Source organism: Simochromis diagramma, unplaced genomic scaffold, assembly GCF_900408965.1.
Source record: "Simochromis diagramma unplaced genomic scaffold, fSimDia1.1 OVJJ01000348.1, whole genome shotgun sequence".
Taxonomy (NCBI): Eukaryota; Metazoa; Chordata; class Actinopteri; order Cichliformes; family Cichlidae; genus Simochromis; species Simochromis diagramma.
The window spans coordinates 1118538-1140900 of NW_024386755.1; the positions used below are offsets into that span (position 1 = coordinate 1118538).

Sequence of the window (22363 nt, forward strand, 5' to 3'; positions counted from 1 at the left end):
CATCAGTCTATTTTTCAGTTTTCATAATTTCCTTATTTTGGTTACTTTTAGCTAATTGAACCATTATTACATTTACAAAACTATTTCCCTTTTTCCTCTTACCTGTTCCCTTGACTGTTCAAACCATTTAAGCTAACAATTTTGACTTTTGTGGCAGTCACTTTTAGCTAATAGTTCCTAGCACTATCATATCCACCTCTTGTATATAATTATACCAACCATCTATCATTATGATGATGATAATAATAATATTTAACTAACATTTTTGATGTTAACAAGCTAACTGATAATTGACTCTGTTGGTTGAAGATCTGCTCCATCTGATAGCTTACAGATTAGCATGATTATAACTTCTGATCACCACTGTTTCAACTTTGATCCTATTTCGATGGTGATTTTTCACCGCGACACAAACACATCAAATTCACATTAGTTGAGTTTCATACAATCTTACCACAAGCACCCAGGCAGCTGTAGAAGTGTCCCCCGGGCTCCGAGTACTCCTGGTTGGGAATCACTGTTTTAGACCGTGTTAATTTGATTTTAAGTGCAGTGAAAGCAGATAATTAAATTGTATGGAAGTGATTAAATGAAAATGTAATTGAAGATGCATTTGTTTCATAACGACAACAAAGTGTTCTTTGTGTACTCACATTAAAAGAGCATGACGTCTGGGTGCATTTACTTGTCTTGTTTGGAAACTCCACTTTTTAGCATTGTCAAGTGGCTTTTACTGGCATTCAGTGCATAACTGAAGTGCTCTATAACAATGATTGCTTGATTAGGACTTAGAAAGAGCATGCTTTCTTTGGTTTTCCTTTCACTGAATGAAAAGTAATTATTGTTTATGCACTTCATTCACCATTAAATAAAATATTCTGTTTTTTAAGCACCGCTTCTCAGGGGACCTCAAATTAAAGCTTTTCATCGTCAATTTCAATCCACATACAAAAACTTGACATTTCGAAAGTAGACAAAGTGCTGTGTTTTTCGTTTGTTTGTTTTTTATGGCCTGGCTAAAAGGCAGCAAGAACGATTCATATGATCCGCTGTTTTCTTTTGGCTCTTTGTCTCCTTCTTCTTCTTCTTCTTTTGACTTTAGAATAGTAAGCAAATCACAAGTGGATTGGCACAATGCTGCGCACAATCCAAAGGGCTTTTATTCAGTTATGACCGTTAATAAGACCCTGTGTTTTGACTCAGACCACAGTTTTGTGTTGGCAGCGCAGTGGTGGTCTTTGGTCGAGTTTTGTCACCATGCTTTGAAACCTGCGGGGAATGTTTGAAGGAAGAAAAGAACAAAAGAAAGAACAGAAGTAGCAGGGGAGATTAGCCAAAATGAAAAGGTCTTATAGAAAAGGAGGCTGCAGGAGCTTTGCCAGTAAAATTTGCAAGGCTATTTGCAGCAGCATGTTAGGTGAACTTGTCTGTGGCCACGTTTTGTTTTGTTTTTAAAGGTGACATTAGTTGAAGATTTGCATTTTAGTATGTTAAGGCTGAAGCATAGACTTCTTAGTTTACATATGTTTTCTTTCTGTCTCCACAGTGAATAAACACAAGCCTTGGATTGAGACATCATACCATGGGGTGATCACTGAAAACACTGACATCGTTCTGCTGGATCCTCCCCTGGTGGCCCTGGATAAAGATGCCCCAGTTCCTTATGCAGGTATCATACATTTCAACCAGGTTGTCAACTTGACAAGGATCATAGCAACAGAGCAGACCAAATGGAGGCGGTCGCCAATGACTCAGGTGTTAATCCGCACAGTGAAGCATAGCCGCGGGATATACTTACACTAAGGGTATAAACATATAAAGCTGTCATGTGACATCAATGTGAAGGGGCTTAAATTGGCTTCACTATAACTGCTGCATCACAGCCTTTTTTTAAGAGTTATCTGAGCTCTTTGCTGCCTGCAACTATTAAATCCAATAATTCCCAGTGAACATACATCACATACTCATCTTTCATATTTATTTAGAGTGGAAAGTAGCCCAAATAAGCCCCATGGTGGCGGAGAAGAGTGGGGACGGAAGGGTAAGAAAAAAAGACAAGTCAAACCGGATTAGATTCTTCCCACTTTGTGGCCATTCCAGCTCATCCAAAGGGTGCCAGCTCTTGTGGGAGGACGTTAGCTGGAGGCTGTTGGCGAGCCCAAACAGTCAATCTCCTGCCAGGCTGCTAATGTGGCCAGGGCACTAGCATGGGGCTGTTGTGCGGGGCTGAAGCCCACTCACAGAGACCCTCAAGCTGAGCTGGACGAATGGTTGGACGGAGAGGGGGGCGCGTGTGATTTGTGTGCTTACCAACACATTTTTTTTCATTATTGGCTATTGTGAGTGTGTGCGTATGTGTGTGTGTGCATGTGCTGGAGCATGGCCTGAGGGGCTCACTGTAATGGCCACCCTACAGGGAAAAAGAGAGAAAATGATTAGACAGTGGGGAGGGTAGCTGGCTGACCAGCGTATGTCCTCTGGCTCTTGAAAGACTGATAGCCACACAAGCAGGAAGTGCACACAGAGAGCAGGCAGAGCACATGAGTATTCCAGGATTGCATAAGTGAGAGTAAAAGAGAGATCTTGCACTTCGATATTAATAAACAAAAGCTGTAGCATTACCATGATGTTTTTTTGCAGTCCGCCCTCTCTTGTCCTGCTATCTCTGTCAGTTCTACATTGTCTATTGCATCTTATCACCACTTCCCACATTCACCTCCCTCCCTGTGCACCGTTGAGCAACCCCCAGCAAGCCCACAGTGCAGCAGACACTCTTACAGAAGTTTTGTCCAAATGCACAGACAAGATTCAGGCCAGAGAGAGTTATCCAGTAATTAGCTGAAGTGAATCTTTCCTTCTTCCAGCAAATTGCCAGTGTGGAGTGGCAGGGCAGGTAGTGGTTAAGGCTCATTAATTAGGCCAGCCAGGTTTCAATTACCATAGATCTAAGACACGGACACGCCACGCCTGACTGACAACAGTCACCCAGATGAATCGACGATTGCAGGAGCAGTGATATATTGACGAGATCGTAAAATCAGCATCTGCTTGAGCACATTTATACACTTTTGAAAGGTGTTAAAATGTCTCTCTCTCACACACACACACACACACACACGTATACACACCACAAACATTTATGTGGAAATCGGGATACACACATTTTCTGGGAAGCCCCTCATGGTTGAGATTAATTCAGCAGCAAAATATGACTAAGCTGCCGTACACGCCTGTCTTTAACATCACTCCAAACCTGACCAGTAATCCTCCCGGACTGCCGAGCAGGATGCAGCAGTCACCACAGTCACTGGTCTGGAACAACAGGAACTGTGGCAGCACTGTGTCTGTCTAAAAGCTGGCTGAGACTGACATCAGCCATCACTGTGGCGCTACAGCAGATCAGAAGCTTCAAAATCACAGAGACAGAATATCATGACAAGTGAAATGCACCAGCATAGATACTCATTGCTTTATGCATGGCTGTGTGTGACAAAATGGAGCCGTTTTGCCCTAGGAAACAAGGAGAATAAAAAAAGGTACCTGATTCAGACAGCTATATGCTCCAGACATCAAGGCAACACTTCAATATACATTCTCTGCTTTATAACTAAGTTGATTTTATATTCATGAAGTGAGTTAGAATGTGCAGGAAAGAAACCTTGTCTGTAGCATATGCTTCTGTCTAATCTGTCACAACACATAATTTTATTAGTTGACAAGTGCCTACACAAACTCAATCATCAACTTGGATTTTTCCGTTCCAGTGACAGCTCTGCATAGAGCGATGTTGAAACTGTGCTGGAAAAGTGACAAGTACCAAGAGAACATGTCAGCTTGGTAAAACTAGACCTTATTAGGTTACCAAGGAAATCAGAAAGACTGCATCAGGCTGTTATGCAAAACTACAGATTAGTTTTAAAGACTGAGCTCGAGATAAAGCTAGTTGTAGTTCTCTGTAAACTCTGGTGTTGGGTCAGCCTGTCCGGAAACACATCTTCCACATGCTTCAGGCTTAAGTTGTTAATCAAACATCACATCAATGCAACACCAGGTCTCACAAATAATACATAATTTAATCATTACAAAAGGTTTAGTATTCTCCGAACGTGAGGAAGGAAACTGCTCCAACATGTATAGAAGCCGTTACTTCCCTATTTCTGACAGCACAGGCTGTGGCTGCCCTTTAGTAACCTCACTGCTTTCACCAATGCTCAAGAGATGGGTGCTGGTGATGTACGTGATAGTATTAGGTACAGTGGGTTCTGAGCTTTCTTTAGTAGGGTGCAATTGTGTGATGACTGTCACCATAACCATTCAGGGTCGCATGGGGACTGGAGTCTTTTAAAAGAAAGAATATTTTGAAAGAAAAATATTCATTTGCTCCATCTCAGCTCTGTGTCTGCGTCTCTCAAATAGGGCCTTAATTTTCCACAATCTCCATGTCTGAAAAGATAGTCATGGGTGTCTAGTTTGAACAGAAGGGAGCTGAGCACACAATCTTGGGTGGCTCTGATACTGAGCACTGGAGCAAAGTAGGTGTTACTGCCAGTCCGAATGGTTTGGCACTGAAACTTGTCAATTTAAATTCATCTTTTAATTTCCATCTGTATACTTAATATGATGTAATTTTGTGCTCCTTTGCCATAAATTAGGAGCTACTGACTGATCTGATTCAGATGCACTATAAAGGAATATTGGCCTGTGACATATATTATGCAACCTCATTTCCATAAAAGTTGGGATGCTGCGTAAAATGTAAATAAAAACAGAATGCAAAGATTAAAAAAATCGAATTAACCCATATTTTATTCACAGTAGAACACAGGGACATTTTGAACGGTTGAAAATTAGAAATTTGACTTTTTGGGGAAAACATTGCTTATTATCAATTTGATGGCGGACAGGGCCATCTTTACTACTGTGTAGCTTCCCCTCTCCTTAGCAACAGTCTGTTAACATCTGGTAACTATGGAGACCAACTGCTGGACTTTTGGAAGAGAAACATTGCCTAGTTCTGGTCTCATATTTAATTCCAGCTGGTCAACAGTCCAGTCTTCTTTGTCATATTTTCTGTTCCATGATGTATCCAGTGTTTTCAATCATGGAAAAGTCTGGAATGCAGGGAGACCAGTTTAGCATCAGCTGTCTTTTATTATGAAGCAACGCTTCATATGACGCAAACCTGTATAGATCTTTCAGCATTGATGGTGCCTTTCCAGGTGTGCCAGTTTAATTACAGGCACCAATGCACCCCACACCACCAGAGATGCAGGTTTTTAAACCGAGTGCTTATAAAAAGCTGGATGGTCCATCTTTTCTCCCTTTTTGATTTTGATTTTTGCCCACAAAACATTTTTTCCACATTGCCTCGTTCCATTTTAAATGAGCTTGGCCAAGAGAAGACAGCAATTTTTCTGGATGATTCACAAATGGCTTCTTCTTTGCATGGTAGAGCTGTAACTTGAATATGTGGATGGCACGGTGAACTGTGTTCACAGATTTCTGGAAGTGTTCCTGAGCCCATACACAGATTCATGGCTTGGAGAAAGATTAGAACGATTTCTCCAAATTCTCTGAATCTTTATTGATATTGTTGATATTATGTGCTGTAGATGAGATATTCTTTGCAATTTCCATTGAGGAATATTTTGTTCTGAAAAATTTTACACAATTTGTAGATGCCTTTTTGTAGATGGGTGAACCTCTGTCTATCTCTTCTTCAGAGAAACTCTGCTTCTCTAAGACGCTCTTTTTATACCTGACCATGTTACTGATCTGTTGCCAAATAACCTCCAGCTTTTTCTTTTTAGTACCAATCTCTTACTGCCATCAAATTCAAAATCAGCTAGTATTTTTCAGGAACTAGTGAAATGTCCCTTTATACATTTGATATGTCTTCCTAAACAAAATATGAATTTATGGGATTTATAAATCATTGCAGTCTGTTTTACACAGCGCCCCAATCTTTTCTGGGATTGTAATATGTCACTTAAGATAATCAAAGGGCCCTGGAGACTTTACAGATACCTTTCAGTTAGCTAAGACTGTCACATGACAAGTATTGCTCTGGATGCTGCAACCTAGCACTAAATGGCATCTCTGGAAAGTTCGGGACACTTCATATTGACAAGAAAGTATTAAAATAAGACAGTATTAAAACTATTCATCCTTAACTTAAGATGAGAGTCACAAATGAATGTTCTTAGGCAATAATTTCTACTGGACAAATTATTGCAGCAATCACATATACACAAACACATTCCCGTGAATATAACGCGACTGATTAAATTAACTTTGATACAAAATTACACGTGTTTCTTTTTTAGTATTGTGTCTGTCTAGTAGGTATTATTTGTTTAAAATTTGCGATTCTGTTTACGAGGTGTATTCATGTAATCCCAACTAATCTTTCCAGAGAACACCCACTCAACAACCAATATTTTACTTAATTTACTATTTGAACACAATTATTAAGTGGGAGGGGCCACAGGTTTTAGAGTATTTTACCCACTTGGGATTTTACTTTTAACAACTATAATGTTAATGAGCACAGACTCACAGCAGTCTCCTGAATAAATACACACTACAGACACGCCTGTGAGTGCCAGTCTGCAGTTGTTCATTAATTAACGATAGCTTTCTAAGAAGGCATGTGGAGGAAGTTCTGTTTGCTAAAATTTTAATTGTGTGTGTGTGTGTGTGTGGGAGGGGGGGGGGGGGGGGGCAATTATGTTTATAGTTCAGATGCTGAGGCTGTGTTTTATGTAACTTTATGTTAGATTAGCAATGCTGACCCACAAGTGGGTTACGAGGTTGATGTCAATCCCTGTGTGACAAAATGTAGGTATAGTCAAACTGTTGGATGCTGGAATAGCCCTGCTAAGTATGCACGAATATGGTCATGTTTGGCTTTATATGTTATTTCTAAAATTAATTCTTAATTACTTAATGGAAATCAGTCAAGGGAAGTAAGAATGGGATGATGTGCATGTGCCAGCTAGTTTGTGCTAGCAGCCTAGCCAGTGTGTTCTGAGGTGAAAATCCAGGTATGTTGCTTATCTTACTTAAGAGTAACTCACTCTTCAAGTACTTTCAAGCAAATCAAAGTAATTATCTTCTATGTGACTATCAAAAGTAGTGAAATCCCATTAAAAAAACCTACTTACTGCTTTAAAACCTCCCGTACTGCTTTAACTTAAAAACACAATGTTAAAAACTGTTTACTGCTGTAACTTAACACAAAACACAACAACGAACAAAACTGTTAAAGTAATAAATCACTCATTCATAAAATAAATAGTGAAATACTGAAATTAGGGTTCACTAGAAAAACTACACAATTAAGCAGTTTATAAAATGAATAGGCAAAGATTCATAGCAGTGCTAATGACAAAAACTAGCTTCGGTCAAGCAGGGTTTAAATTTTTCTACAAGTACAGTGGGTGTTTCAAACTGTTCTGCTCTGCTAAAAGTAAAATTCTCTTGTTGATGTAAAAATGGACTGCATTCTGAAACATTCACTCTGTCAGTGGTAGAAAATATGTGAGAACAGTGCAATAGTCCATCAGGTTATTAAGATGAAGTGGCTGTTTTAGGTGACTTTTTGCAGGCCCAGTGTTCTGAGTAGGCTTCTAAAGTGCCAGGTTTTGCAAGGTTAATGGGCAAAAGCAGTGCTGAGCGCTGGTATTTGACACAGGTTAGCTGGTTGTCAGTCATTCCTCATTTTCTGCTGCCTGCACACACACAGACACCGGCACCCATGTATTTTCTTGAGGCCTAACTTACTATTCATGTGTCAATCCTTCACTTCCACTGGTCCCTGGAGCCTCGCGACTTTTATTTGGGCGGCAAGCAAATGTCTCACCAGTGACCCGCAAAGCGCATACGTGGCTCAATCAGGAGTGCTGGCAGTTGAGACAGGCTCAGAAAACCTTAAAACCTCCCCTCTACACATTCACTTACACATTCAGCTTTCATAAATATGTCCCCCACTTTACATTGGCTCTAATGTGCCATATGACACGTGCCTTTTGTCAGACTCTAGAAGAGGTAGGCTTGCTACTTATTCCTGTTTGTGTTCTGCAATCATTCACAGCAAATAAGAAATCAGACTGACAGCAGGTATCAGCCCGATTCCCGCTGTCTCTTCTGATGTCTGCGCAAACAGTGTTTCTGAATTCAAAATTTTCCGCATTACGAAAATATACGTCTCAAGACATTAATAAAAAATAATTATCTCTGACCTTGGGAGAATCCAGCAGCTTCCCATTACTTAAAAAACGGCAGGTGATAGCACATCATCTCTCACCATAAAGCAAGGTAAATAGATTCACATAAACATACAGGGTGGCTAATGTGCTGTGATTAATTAGCCTCTCAGCGTCTGTCTGATTGAGAAACAGATCTCAAGCTAATTATCAAAAGTATCTTGTTAACATGGTAGCAGTAGAGCTCGGCGCAGTGTGTAGGTGGAGAATTAACACTGCTTTGTGTTTATTATCAAGAGAAGAATGAGAAGGGTTTGTTTTAAGGTTGATATATGTTGCGTGACTCAGAGATGGAAGAAATATGTTGAAGTGAGATAAATGGCTTAATGAACAGAGGGTGTAAAGGTTAGGGTACAGTCACTGTTTCTCCTTGTAAAAGATAAGATAATGGCAAGCTAGAAAATGCTTTGAAGTCTCAAAATACGCATGTTGAGAGGTCTTAATATGAAAATACCACTTCTCTTAGCATGCATACTTGCAGCTGCTTGACTCAGACAGCGCCTATGATCTGTCACCCAGCACACTGACAGCAGTGTTGTTTTTAATGGTTAATGTTTTAATGGTTAGTTTTGCAGTTTACAGGTTCACAACAACATTACAACAACAGTCGCCTCAAGGCGCTTTATATTGTAAGGTAGATCCTACAATAACACATACAGAGAAAAAACCCAACAATCATATGGCATCCTATGAACAAGCGCTTGGGCGACAGTGGGGAGGAAAAACTCCCTTTTAACAGGAAGAAACCTCCGGCAGAGCCAGGCTCAGGGAGGGGCGGGGCCATCCGCTGCGACAGGTTGGGGTAATTGAGGTTCAGTTAGTTACTTTTTCACATTCAGTCGGCTACTATTAAAATAATTCCACATTTTCCTGATTGTTCTCTTGTTCATTTACTTTGTTGACTACAACGAAGCAGTGTTTCTGAGTCTTTGGCACACAGCTGCAATACAGTGATGTTTCCTACAGATGTGCCAGTGTGCATGTTATAGTCAGCTAGTGAAATTGTTATTATTACTATAAATTTTATTGTAATTATTTCAATGAAGAGAGATCATTAGAAGGAAGTGAATATGATTTATTGATGCAAAATATTCTAGTCCCTTTAAACTCCGCCCATCACGGCAGTGACAGGAATTAAGGCAGGACCCCCTCCTTGTTGGTTTGAAGAAGGCGAGAGAAAGATGATTGGACTACAGCAATAATGTGGGCTTTGAGTGTGGGAAAGTGCAAGTGATGTAATGAACAGAAAAGCAGCTAAACACCTAGGACAGCAGGTAGAGGAGTAAATACAGAGCTTGAACATTCACATAAGCTTCACTTTTATTATCATTATTATTATTATTATTATTATTATCATGTACTTTGCATTTTAAAGAAGCATTTGCAAGCTTAACACAAGCTTGAGAATGAAGAACGATGTTGATGCCACAACTCTGAAACTGCAACACAGTGGCTGAGACAACACCAAATGTGGTGTCACTTCTGGCACGTGGCGCCGTTCGCAAGGGTGAGAACACCGAGTATAATGGGCCCATTAGTTCTGCTCTGCAGAGTGAGGAGAGTCCTCTGAGGGAATCATGAGTGGGACTGTATTTTGCAAAAGACATTCAGCTGAGTACCATGACATCTAAATGCAGCGCTGCATCAGACACATTTTAAAGATGCTGAGGGAAATGGCAGAAAGTGCTTTCTTTAATGAGGGGAGATTCACAGGAAAAGGACGTCTCATTTCGCGGAAACTTTTCCTCGCTCGCTATTTCTTTTGCATCGTCTCCACCCGCCGTGTTTAAGCTGAGTTTATTACGTTTTATTGTATCGTTTGTCGGATTGAATAAATGGAAACTAGATGTCATTCTCATCCAAGACCATCACGACTGAGAAATATAGATGTGGAGTTAAAGAAGGAGCTGTCTTGTGATAGAGCCTTTATGCCTTTTAAATTTCATCTCATGAGCTGAATGGAAATTTAGGGCCAGGGGGCTGCTTTTAATAAGGCAACTTTTTTTTCACTTTTTTTTATTTTTCAACAGGTGCGGCTGTGTCAATTCACTTAAGACACTCTACTTCAAAGCTGTGGCTTAAAACCATGATTAAAAGGTAACAGATTGAAATAATTTTGCAGAGCAATGGTCCAAAGACACACACGAAAAAAAGAAGAATCCTCCATCACAAGGCTGCCAGATGCCCTTAATCCATATCTGCTTTCTGTTCAGGTTCTCCTCCTTCCATGGTTCAGCTCCTCCTTCCTCTTTTAGCGTTTTTTTTTCTCATATTTCGACCTGAAACAAACGCTCGCTTTCCTTTCTTCCTTCCCGTGCGCTCGCGCAATTGTCTTATCTTTGCTCGGATGATTTCCACCTGTCAGATTTCATCCAACAACTGCGCTCCTGTGCACAGGATGTTGCATGATTTTCCCCACAGATGACTGCTCTTACATTTTGGACAAATAAAATCTAATTACTTCTATTTGATGTCATTTATGAAGGCTAACAGGAAACAGATGGACCTGACAAAGTGTGGAGTGCTAGTGCAACAAGCCTGTAAAACCTGAGCACAGTGTTATTGTGTGATACAGGTATCCTCGCAAACTTGCTTCGGCTGACTTTTGAGCTGAAGAGAACCGGCAGCATAATGACTATCTTGCTTCTAACATTCAGAGTGCCCTATAGTGTTCAGCTTGAAGACAATGGAACCATCACTCTGCCATTGTTCACATACTCATTTATTAATGAAGTACTGAAATGCAATCTGCTTCTTCACTGAACCACACAGATGAGGGAAATAGTCTTTGTAATGAGATTTTTTTCCAGGCTTTTAGCTTTTTTTTTGTCTTTTGATGAGTTATAAAACTGGCAGAGGGGTGTCAGGCAGGTTAGAGTCACTCACTCTTTGTTCGTTCAAAAGGACTCTGGAAAAAAAACCAACCACATTTTAGATATCTTCAATGCCATTAAGCTGAATTTTCAGTTGACTTCATCCTTACCTCGCGGTGCAGCTTAGTAACGTAGCCTCTTTCATAAAGACAAATTTGGTGGTATTTATTTAATCAATTTTTTAGGTTGCTCAATTGAAAATGTCTATTATTACTGCAGTAAGTGTACAGCTGTGATGTATTCTTTAGATCAGTGGTGTCAAACATTTGGCCTGGGGGCCAGATTCATCCTGCCCAGGACTCCAATCCGGTCCACTGGGCAGCTTTTGGAATAAGTAAGGCATAGATTTGGGAGTTTTAACTGTATTTTCAGCTATTTACAGCTCTTCCTATTGATAAAAACCCCCTCCATAAAAAAAAAAAAAAAAATTAACTAACAAAAATTTTTCTTTTTTTCACTATCTACAATAGAAATACATTTTTCTACGGTTTAAAAACGATAATAGCTAAAACCTGTGTTTTTCTGTGTGATGTTACTATTTTTATTTCTTATCATTTAAGCCAACTAGAGCCTGGACTCCACCGACTGTCAGTTTAAAAGTGATGCACGACAAGCAAATCACTTTGTGTGGACCCATGATTAAGCATAACAAAAGCTAAATGCGTGTTATTTTAAAAATATATATATATATATATATTTTTTTTTTTAAATCCACCCACAGTATTATCGTTTGTACCAGGCTGTTAATGTGCTTTCCAAAGGTGTTGGTGGAATATAACGCTGTTTAGTTCGACTGCGTCTTTGGAGATTGACTTGCTTTTGACCTCAAGTGGTCACTCCAGGAACTGCAGGGTTTGGGTTCATTTTTCAGCTCTGGATGTTTCTGTGCATATAAAGCACATGCATCTTGTGGTTGAAGGTGTCAAAAAAAAAGAAACCATATTTAAATGTGTGTGCAAATAGCTGTTTGTAATGTACAGTTTCTCAATAACTGCAAGTGCCAATAACTCCAGGCTTTTATTTAACAAGATGTTTATAGATTTATTTAAAAGGTGTCACTGTTGCAGCTGCTGCTCTGAATAAAACACTTTGTATGTGCAGGATACACCTATACACAAATCTAATTTTCATGCAACTGGTACATTTAGCACAGATATATATATATATATATATATATATATATATATATATATATATATATATATATATATATATATATATATATATATATATATATATATATATATATATATAACATGGCTGCTTTTCAGGTGCATCTTTGTGTTGACACACACACACACACACACACACATACATACATACATACATACATACATACATACATATATATATGTATGCCTCGAGGCTTCCAATTAAAGTGTCAGCAAACTGTCATGAGCGCTCCTCTCGGGAGACAAACACAAGGAAGAGAACCAAGAGTCAGCTTCGAGTCGTTGGAGTCTGATAGAAAGAAGGATGTTGTTTCAAAGACTTCTCACTGAAGTTCAGCTATCGAAGCTGCACTCCATGAGAGTAATCCATGTTTTAGCAGTTTGTCAATATCACAGTCATCACTTGCCAGTACATCACAGCTTCGCTTCAAAGAGTTTGACGACGCTTTTGATATACAGCTTAAATTTCAAAGTTCATCCTGTCTACCCGTGAATACTTGTTTTTCATTGCGCTATCTCTGATGTGACTCCCAGTCCTATCTTCACATCATCCCATCACATTTTGAGTCCTCTCTCAGTCTGTTTTCCGAAGAAGACCTCCCCATTTCTTTTGGAAATTTGACATCTCCACTTTACCGCCCTACTTCACACACACACAGACACCCAGCAGAGACCTCAGTCGCTGTGCGTGTGTCACACAGATTTTGAGGATGCAGTCATAAAGATGCTCTTTCAGAAAAAATAAAACTTCAGGAACAACTCAAGCTCACACTCGTGCATTTGTGAAGAAACTTGGAAAATTCAAGAATTCAACACTGCCACACACTGTAACTTTCCACTCCTTGATTTACTTTGTTGCTAATATATTTATCCTTCACTCTTTCACTGCCTAGAGTTTTATTGAGTGAGTGCAATTTTCCCAAGGGCAAGAAATTGTATGTCACACTGAATTTAAAAGCAGCGAACTGCTGTTATTAAACAGCACACAGGAGAACAGAGGGAAATGAACCTGTGAATCAAATCAAAATCTCCTTTTGATAGAAACATAATAGATAGTCAGAGCTTCAGATTTAATCCTAATCCCCCACCCACATCCATGTAGTTAATTCCTGGATGGCCTCGGCCTTGTAGCTCCGTATCCAAGAGCACAGAGGCTGTTAGGGCATTGCTCCTCAAAATGTCTTGTAGCTTTAATCATCTGCAGGAATGATCACCTGAAAAGGCACCCACTCCTCTCTCCACTATTACTTCATATTGAATAGAAAGCACTTAAAAACATAAATGAGGATTTACACAATCTTAGCTATAAAGACTGTGTCCAACCACATTGGAGGGCAGAACAATTTACAGCTCACTCGTGACTTTGAAGGCACCTCCTTGTTAATTCATTCAGCTAGATAAATAAACACGTGCACTTCCAAGCTTTATATATTTTTATACTGATGCATACAGATTCAATTTTTTTCAGAGCAGAGCCAATGTAATAAAGATATTTCCATGTACTGTTAGTATCAGTGGCAGAAGTTTGCTGGAGGTCAGTCAGGACACGGACGCTATAGTCCTCAGAAAACAGGAACAAGGACAAGGTTTCATTATTTAGCATCAGTGTCTGTATTTTCGAATAAAAAAATAGGTATATACATTTATATATGCAAGGAAGCTGATTTTGCCAGTGGAATACTAGCTTTCTGCTAACACATGCTGATAGGATGGGATAATACCATTTCTAAATGATAACTATGAAGTGGAGTTAAAGCATGAAAAAAAGTGTATAGTCGTGTATGTGACGTAGGTGGTCATGGTTATCAATGGTGACTGCTCATTTCCAGATGAATTTGAACAATAAAGTCAGTAAAACTCACATAATGTTGATTTACTACAATCAAACCCCATCAAACCAAAAATAAAAAATGGAACTCAAGTATTGTGCACATCTCAAGCCAACCCCCATTTCTTTCTATTTTGTCAGGAAAATGGGAAATGGGTGTAACGATTTATTAAAACATGTGCAATCATATATGGAAATATATGTTATAAGACAAAAAAGCATTTTGGAAAAATTCCCACAAGCTTGAAAGTCGATGTTTTGTGTCACCACCCACTAACGCAGCCTGTGTTTTTCTGGCCAGGTATGCTTTTACTGCATTGGCAGTGTGCTTGGGATCATTGTCACACTGAAAAATGAAGCTGTTGCCAATCAGACATTTCCCAGATGGTTTTGCATGATAGGTCAAAATGTGATGGTACTTCAAAGCATTCAGTTATGTTTCTGCATTCCCCAAAGCAACGGGCTGAAACAAAGCCCCAAACATGACAGAGCCTCCGTGTTTTACAGATGGCTGTAGACACCCTCAAAACCTGATCCTCAGTTTTGAGTTTTTTAACAAGTTTATGTTTTCTTTTGGTTTTGAAAATTATTAATGGCTTGGTTTTTCCTTTGTGTGTTCATAATTTCTTTTGATGGTGTATGTTTGAACTTTGGGTGCTTGTTTGTTTTGTAAGTTATCTTTGGTTTTTGGTTTTGTATGTAGTTTGTTGTTAGTTAAGTTAAGTTCATACATGTATCTGTGTATGAATGAGAGGCTGATAGAGAGAATGACAGAGTTCTGGGATTTGAAGCGAAGTCGAAGCTGATTGGTTCATCAAAGGCGAGCAAGAAGATGACTGGTCCAGACCAAGTTTGGCAGCGTGGGAAAGTAAAAGCCTTCATTTAAATGTTTTCTCTTCCTGCTTTATTTTGATAATCTTTTGTCTCCGGTGCTTTGTTTTTAATTTTACTTCCCCAAGTGTCCTTTGTTGTCTCCTCCATTTTGCTTTGGATTGTTTTTCTCTGCTTTCCCTGTCCTTCCAGAATTATTTTTGTGTTTTCCTGGATACTTGTTTTTCCTGGCATCAGTCCCTACTAATCCTTGGAGTATGGAACTTTTTTATTTTTGATTTACCAGCATTGAAAGCTCACTTTATGTTTAACTTCTGAGTCTTCCATTTGAGTCTGTAAAACAAAGACACACAGCGTTTTATGACAAACCATTCCTGATGGGACTTCGATGGATCAGCTGAGGGTCCAGATGTATCTTTCAGGTCCTCTGTCAGATCTTTACTGGAGTTTTTTCCTGGTTCTTAAGGAGATGACTTTCAGATAATGCTCATCTGCTGTTGATTGTTTTTTAGGCTTATTTTTCCCTCAACTTTCCCTCCAGTTTCATGACTGCAGATGCTGAGTTTTCAGCTAATAGCCCTTTAGAAATCACCTTGTTGGAGCAAAAGTGCTATTTTATGCTTGTCAAACTATGTTATTCTTACCATTTTTTTTTTGTTTAGTTCACGAAATAGGAACAAAATATCTGTTTTTATGACAGTCTGCCAGTTACAAAGTGCCTAAAGATACAATTGGTTGTCTGTTATATGTAGACGCAATCCTTGTTCATCCCTTGAGCTAATTTTTCTGCTTGTTTATGGTTGAATGATTCATAGATTAGTCCTAAGTGGCTTAAAAAACAAATGAACAAAAACATTCCTCTGAAAACGATCAGGTGCAATGAGTGAAAAAGCAGACAATGACCAAAGAAAATCTTTGAAAGACCTTCAGAAAGCCTAGACAACTAAAAAAACTTTTAAACTGATTTTTTTTGTTGTTTACCTGACTACATTTACATTTTTGAGCTACAGCTCTGTGGTGTTCCATTCATTCTAGACACAAGCACCCCCTGAGAAACCACAAATTCAGACAGTTATGGTAGTAGTTATGTTAGTTCCTATTTAGACATTCATTGCTCAGAGCATATTATCCCTGTATATAGGAGCGACTCACAGTTGGAAGCCCACTTTAGCCTAATAACACTCTGCTTTTTATTTCTTATTAATTTATTTATTTAGATTTTTTTTTTTTTATCTCTGCTCTGCTGTTTTATCTTCTTTTCGCTACATGTCGTCATGGCTAATATCATTTCCAAATGTTCCCTCGCATTTAAATCAAAGACTCAATTAACTGAGTGAAGGCTGGGTGGGTGGGTGGGTGGAGAGGCAAAATGACTGGCGGAGAAGGAAAACAGGAAAGGAATGATGATAAATCGTAAAACATCAAGCGGCATCAGTCGGGAGGACACATGACTTACTCAATGTGACTGGAATGGAAAAAGAGTTTTTTTGTTTTCATATAGAGGGGTGAAAGTAATGCAGGGAATGTGATTTCTGTTTAGGCATTATAATTAATACACAGACAGACGAACACGTAAGATAGTGTAGAACGTGCTGAAGGTCGTCTGGTAGACACAGAAAAGGAGATATTTTAAGTAAATAAAGATTATATGGAAACATGACAGGAAATCATCAGTGGTAATTAATAGGCTCTGCTGACTCGAGATTGCAGACAATATCCAGGAAGCTGCACATCAAGGTTATTTACCTGAAAGGAAAATGCCTCAAATGCGTTAAGTTTATATTATGTGAACTGGTTTTATATATACAATCTCCATCTGCCGTGCACACAGGCACACACACACACACACACTCACTCACTCGTTTTTATATCTTAGTGAGGACATCTAATTGGCATAATCCTTTTCTTAGCTGCTTACCCTAAGCCTAACACTTACCCTAAGCCTAACACTTACCCTAAGCCTAACCATGACCTAACTGTAATCCTGTCACTAAAACCACATTTTGAGCCTCAAAAATGCCTTCAAACTCATGGTGATGAGTGACTGTTGGTCCCCACAAGTATAGTAGCATGCCAATTTTCTGTCCTCACAAAGACATCTAAACATGTACACACACACTTGCAGAAATGACTGCTTCTGGTTGTACACCTGTATAGTTCACCAAGGGTAAATGGTAAATGGCCTGTATTTGTATAGCGCTTTACTAGTCCCTAAGGACCCCAAAGCGCTTTACATATCCAGTCATCCACCCATTCACACACACATTCACACACTGGTGATGGCAAGCTACATTGTAGCCACAGCCACCCTGGGGCGCACTGACAGAGGCGAGGCTGCCGAACACTGGCGCCAGCAGGCCCTCTGACCACCACCATTTTCCCTCTGAGAAAACACTACCCTGTGACTATTCATAAAGAATATTCATGTGTTGTATTAACCCCGTATCACGATGTGTTCATGCGGTGTCTGACTTTGGAAACTTTTATGCGCACACCGCTCCCAATACCTATAAACAAAATCATTGGATTTGTGCCAGGCAGAAAAAAAAAAAAAAACTGTGTTCTTCTAAACAAGGCTGAGTTTTAGAGTTTGGAACAAAATACAGTTATCTGACAGAATGGGAACAAAAAGAGCCTCGGGGGGGAGGAACATTGCTGGCTCCAACCCCGTAATCATAGAGGGTTTTAAAAGGTACAAACAAGATGAGTCGAATTACTATTGAAGGGTCTGGTTGAGATGGGAGTAATTGGGTATGGAAAGAAAAGGAGAGCTCTAGATGAGGGAGGGAATGAAAATGACAAGACAGAGAGCCTAGTTTTTCTTCTCTCTCACTTTCTTTTTCTTTTCTTTTTTTTTTTTACCTCTTTTAGTTAGCATAGATATTCTTGTAAGTGGCATGTCGCAGGACCCTGCAGTGAAACGCTCGCAAAATTACTGAAAATTAAGTGTACAAGATTGGCCACCAAAATCCAATCTGCTCCCAGCCTCAGTCATTTTGTAAAGTTGACGATGCCTGGGAACTTGTGACAGTCCAATTAAGGACATTTGCATATCAGGGGGCTTAAATTATTGTCATCCGCTGGAGCATAAAATGGAGGTGCAACTCAGGAGGAGATAGTGGTGATCTGCACTCGTAGACCATGGAGGAGTAAGCGGAGGGGGGAGCTGCTTTCAGTTAGATACATGTGGTATTATTGTACATATTCCCTATACTTATTCCCAATGTTTTTTTGTTTTTTTTGCCTCATCCTATCATTCTCCTCTTATGCTTTCACCTCCTGCTTCTTTGAGGTCCCTTCTTTCTCTTTACAACCTTTCTGTCTCTCCTCCCTCCTCAAAAGAAATAAAAATAAGTTTTATTTCTTTTGCTACCTTCTTCCACCAGTCCCTCTACTTATGCTTTCAGCTTATTGAATGAGTTTGCTGATTAGCAGATCTTAAAATTTTATCCTCTTGATAAATGGATAAACTGTGTGGGTACAGGCTGTAGTTGTAAAATGCTCCATTACTAAGAATAAAAGTATCTCAAACAGTTTAAAAAAAACAACCTGAAGTTTTTTTCCAACTCAGTCTTTCCCCATCTTTGCCTGGGGCATGTGTATCGTTATGGTCTTATGTCATGGAGGTACAGCCAACAGGAGATACAGCACAAGTAAAGGTAACTGTCAGGTACAAGACAAGAGAGGCAAGGCCTTACAAGGAATGACTGCAGGCTGTACGCACAGACCGCATAAGACAGTTTTGTTTATCTTTTCCTCTGTCTGTTTCTCTTTGTGTTCGCATCAGTCTGAGCACATCTCTTTGCTTTTGTGTGTGTGCTTTTTTTCTATTTGTTTCACACGTGGATCAGAATCAAGGTGCAGAGTTTGAGTCACATTTCAATAACTCTACCTGCCTCGCACTTGACTGTGTTAGAGCTGTCATTGCCATTTTGGCGGAGTTATGATAATGTGCTATACATCACGCGGATAAATTTAGAGAGGAAACGCTTCCATGAAATGCTTGAGACACCTTCGCTGCGCATGCAGGGGCAACCATAGTCGCCTCCACTCTATAAGTTATTTATATCCACAATGACTCATGGGCTGCTAAAGTTTGCAGCGTCAAAGGTGAAGTAGAGTGCATGGTGAAGGGACCACACAGCACTTCCCTGCAGGGGCGACTGATGCTAGCCATTTTCCACCTCATCAAATGCCCATAATGCTGTCAGCCATGTAAAAAAACTGACCTTTTGTCCCCCCTGACATGTGCTTTTCCTGAGTGTTTTTACTCCATAAGCTTAAATCCATACATTTCTTAGAGGTATCTCAAAAACAAAGCAAAAAGAAAACTTAGCATGCTGCAGCACTGCAGTTTTATGCATTTATGGTAATAAATAGGTAAAATGTTTCAACATGAAACAAGCTACTTTTGGCTGCTTCTTTGTTTACAGGGGGAGGTGCTACAGTGGTTTGATTTGCATATATGCAGATTTTAACACTTGATGCCTTTCCTAACACAACTCCAAAGAGATTTTAGTTTATAGTGTGTTTTTTTAGTCAGAGTGATGAAGGTTCCAGAACCCTGAGAAAGTTTTATTTCTGCATCTACTCGTCTATTTTTTGTGTATATATATAGTTTCATTTATTTTTTTGAATAGCTGCAGCCCATAATCCTCAGAAAATGTTGCTATCTTTATGCTATGCATCTCGTATTTTTTTTTCTCCAGTTGCAATGTTCAGCACCAGCAAGTATCCAAAAACAGCATTTGTTCAAGTGAAGTAACAGGATGTGAACGAGGGATAAAGAAGGATGTAAAGCATCCTTTACAAAGCAATAAAGTCTGTGTCAGGAGCAGGTTGGCAGGAATGGATTAATCAACAATAAAACAGTACTACATAAAAATCAAAAAAACGCACACAGACGCACTCTAATATCTAACCATTAGGGGTGCAACGATACACAAAATTCACGGTTCGGTTCGGTTCGATACTTTGGTGTCACGGTTCGATATTTTTTCGATACAAAAAAAAAATGTTCATGCCTTTTTAATTTGTCATTTATTAAATTTTCACGGCACATTCTGCACCACATCTCTGTGCGTTCATCATTTGTTTGAAGCCAGCTCACCTCCTGCAACTACTTTTCCGAGAATACGCGCTTCTTTTGTGGTTCGGACTCCTTCTGACATTTCTTTGGAGGTGGAGGAAAACCAAAGTAATTGCTTAAAGGAGCTTCTTCGACATCTTTAAGAGTTCTAAACAAATGTCTGTCCTCCTGAAAATCTTATGTACGCAAACACGCGTTGCAACTTCTTATCTTGAGCGCATTTTTTATTTTGACAGCGAATGCGCACCTGCGGACCACTTATGTGCAGCCCTGGTTATTTAGCTCGTCATATTGCAGCCACAGAAATTCTTTTGTCCATGAAACCATAAAGCTGCACTTTCTTTTTGCCTTATAGTCTGATTTGTCATAACTTTTCCGTTTTGTGGTAAGCTTTTCTTTGGCTGTCACTTCTTCACCCTGACCTGTCTTATTTGGCTCAGCAGAACTAAAATATATATCCTGCTGCTTTTACACACACACTCACATAAGCTCAGCGATTCTCTGCGCAATCAACCTCTCACATGTTTAAGCTGCGGGAGATTTCACTTGTCATGTTTGCATAGTAAGCTAACGATTGATAAGACGATGTCAGAGGAATTGGTGCGCAAATTATCATCACTCACAGATCAGTGCTGTCGCTCTCTATACACAGTTCGCGCGATTGCAAAGTGAAAGCAAAAAACAAGCGCAAATTCAAACGCGATTTCAATATGTCACATATTGACAGTGGCTCACCGATGCCAATGACATAATTACCCAGCTACATTTCTGAAAGAATGCAAAAGCATTGACATATATTTTTCCTTCCTGCGATAGCCCGACGGGCAGAGCAGAGATAGATTTTGGTAGCCCGACTGGAAAAATTTTGCGAGCCCTGTATCTGATTGAGGAATCACTCATCTTTGGAAAAGAGAGTTTATTACAGAGAAATGTCTCTTTCCAAAATAAAAGCTATACTATACGCTTCTTCTGAGCTATATTCTCAGCAGCATATTAAACATATCAGGTCCCCATAAGGAGAATCCTGTGCTAACGGCTGTCTAAATGACTCGGGTAAAGTTTGTAGCATGCGTGCTTGTTGTTTTTGTCGGCTTCCACTTGTCTTTGCACTAGGATGATATCGGAGTAAATGTGCAATCATATTCGTTGTGTTCCCACTAGTGCTGTCAGCGTAAATCTCGTTGAAATGACGTTAACGCCACAACACGGCAAATCTCCGTTAACGAGCTACCGCGGATCGCCCTGAGCGTGGGGCTGGACGGCCAACACGTTAACGAGCTAACTGCGCTAACACACTAGCTCCCACCCATGTAATTGAGCATTGCGTGGCACATCCAACATACTGTTTTACTTTAGTCCATGACGCGCTTACCTTCAGGGTCATACGTCACATGAAAACCAAAATAGTTCCAAACGCCAGATCTGAATGAGGATGGGGGAGGTTCAATTTGCCATGTTGCAAGGAGAGCTTAACTTCTGTCTCGCTAGCTTGCCCAGTGAATCTGCACTCGACTGCTCCGCCTAGGCTGCACTGTCGAGTGCAGATCCACTGAGCGCTCAACACAGACAGCATCATCAGAAGGAAAGTTGATAAAATAAATTAAAAATTTTGTATTGTTCGATACATATGCGTACCGAACCGAAAGCACTGTATCGAATGGTTCAATATCGATACAAATATCGTTGCACCCCTACTAACCATATTTTACTGGTAAAATAATTAATAGTAGGGATGCAGCGATACTGATGCTGGTATCGGGTATCGGGTATCAGGGCCGATACCATAAAATGTGCGTGTACTCATACTCGCAAAAGTTTGACCGATACCATGAATCGATACCAACTTACTTCATGAATCAGAGGGTGGCCTGTACTTTCTGTTGCATTTTTTTAGATTGGCCACTAGGGGGACATGTCGCTAGGGGGTTAGGCGAGTGAGACTAGCAGCTCCTGTAACCACGCTAAACAAAAGTGTGGACTTACTTCAAAATTTGTGAAGATGACAGAAGCAAGGCCGAGTGCAAACTGTGTACCGGTAAGGTGTCCAGGAGAGGGAAGGAGAGTACATCGTTCAATACAAGCAATTTAATAAAACACCTGAGGACACATCATGCTCTGGAGTACACCGAGTTTGCTAAGGCTAACGCAAGACCAGAACAGCCCACTTTAACTCAGGTTTTGGAAAAGCGACGAAAAATGTCAAGAGAAAATCCAGGAGCAGTTAAAATAACAGAGGCTCTGACTCATTTTATCGCTCTGGATGACCAGCCACTGTCGGTCGTGGAAAACGTAGGATTTTGCCG

At 39.8% G+C, this 22363-nt stretch overlaps 1 protein-coding gene across 1 annotated transcript in view; it reads left to right on the forward strand.

The window, feature by feature from the left end:
* The window catches only part of LOC120729245 (calsyntenin-2-like), a 320942-nt gene that overhangs the window by 111193 nt on the left and 187386 nt on the right, over positions 1-22363 (forward strand). The window contains exon 2 of the mRNA XM_040024788.1: positions 1547-1669. Within this exon, the coding sequence (XP_039880722.1) occupies positions 1547-1669 (123 nt within the window). The remainder of the gene's footprint in view (positions 1-1546; positions 1670-22363) is intronic.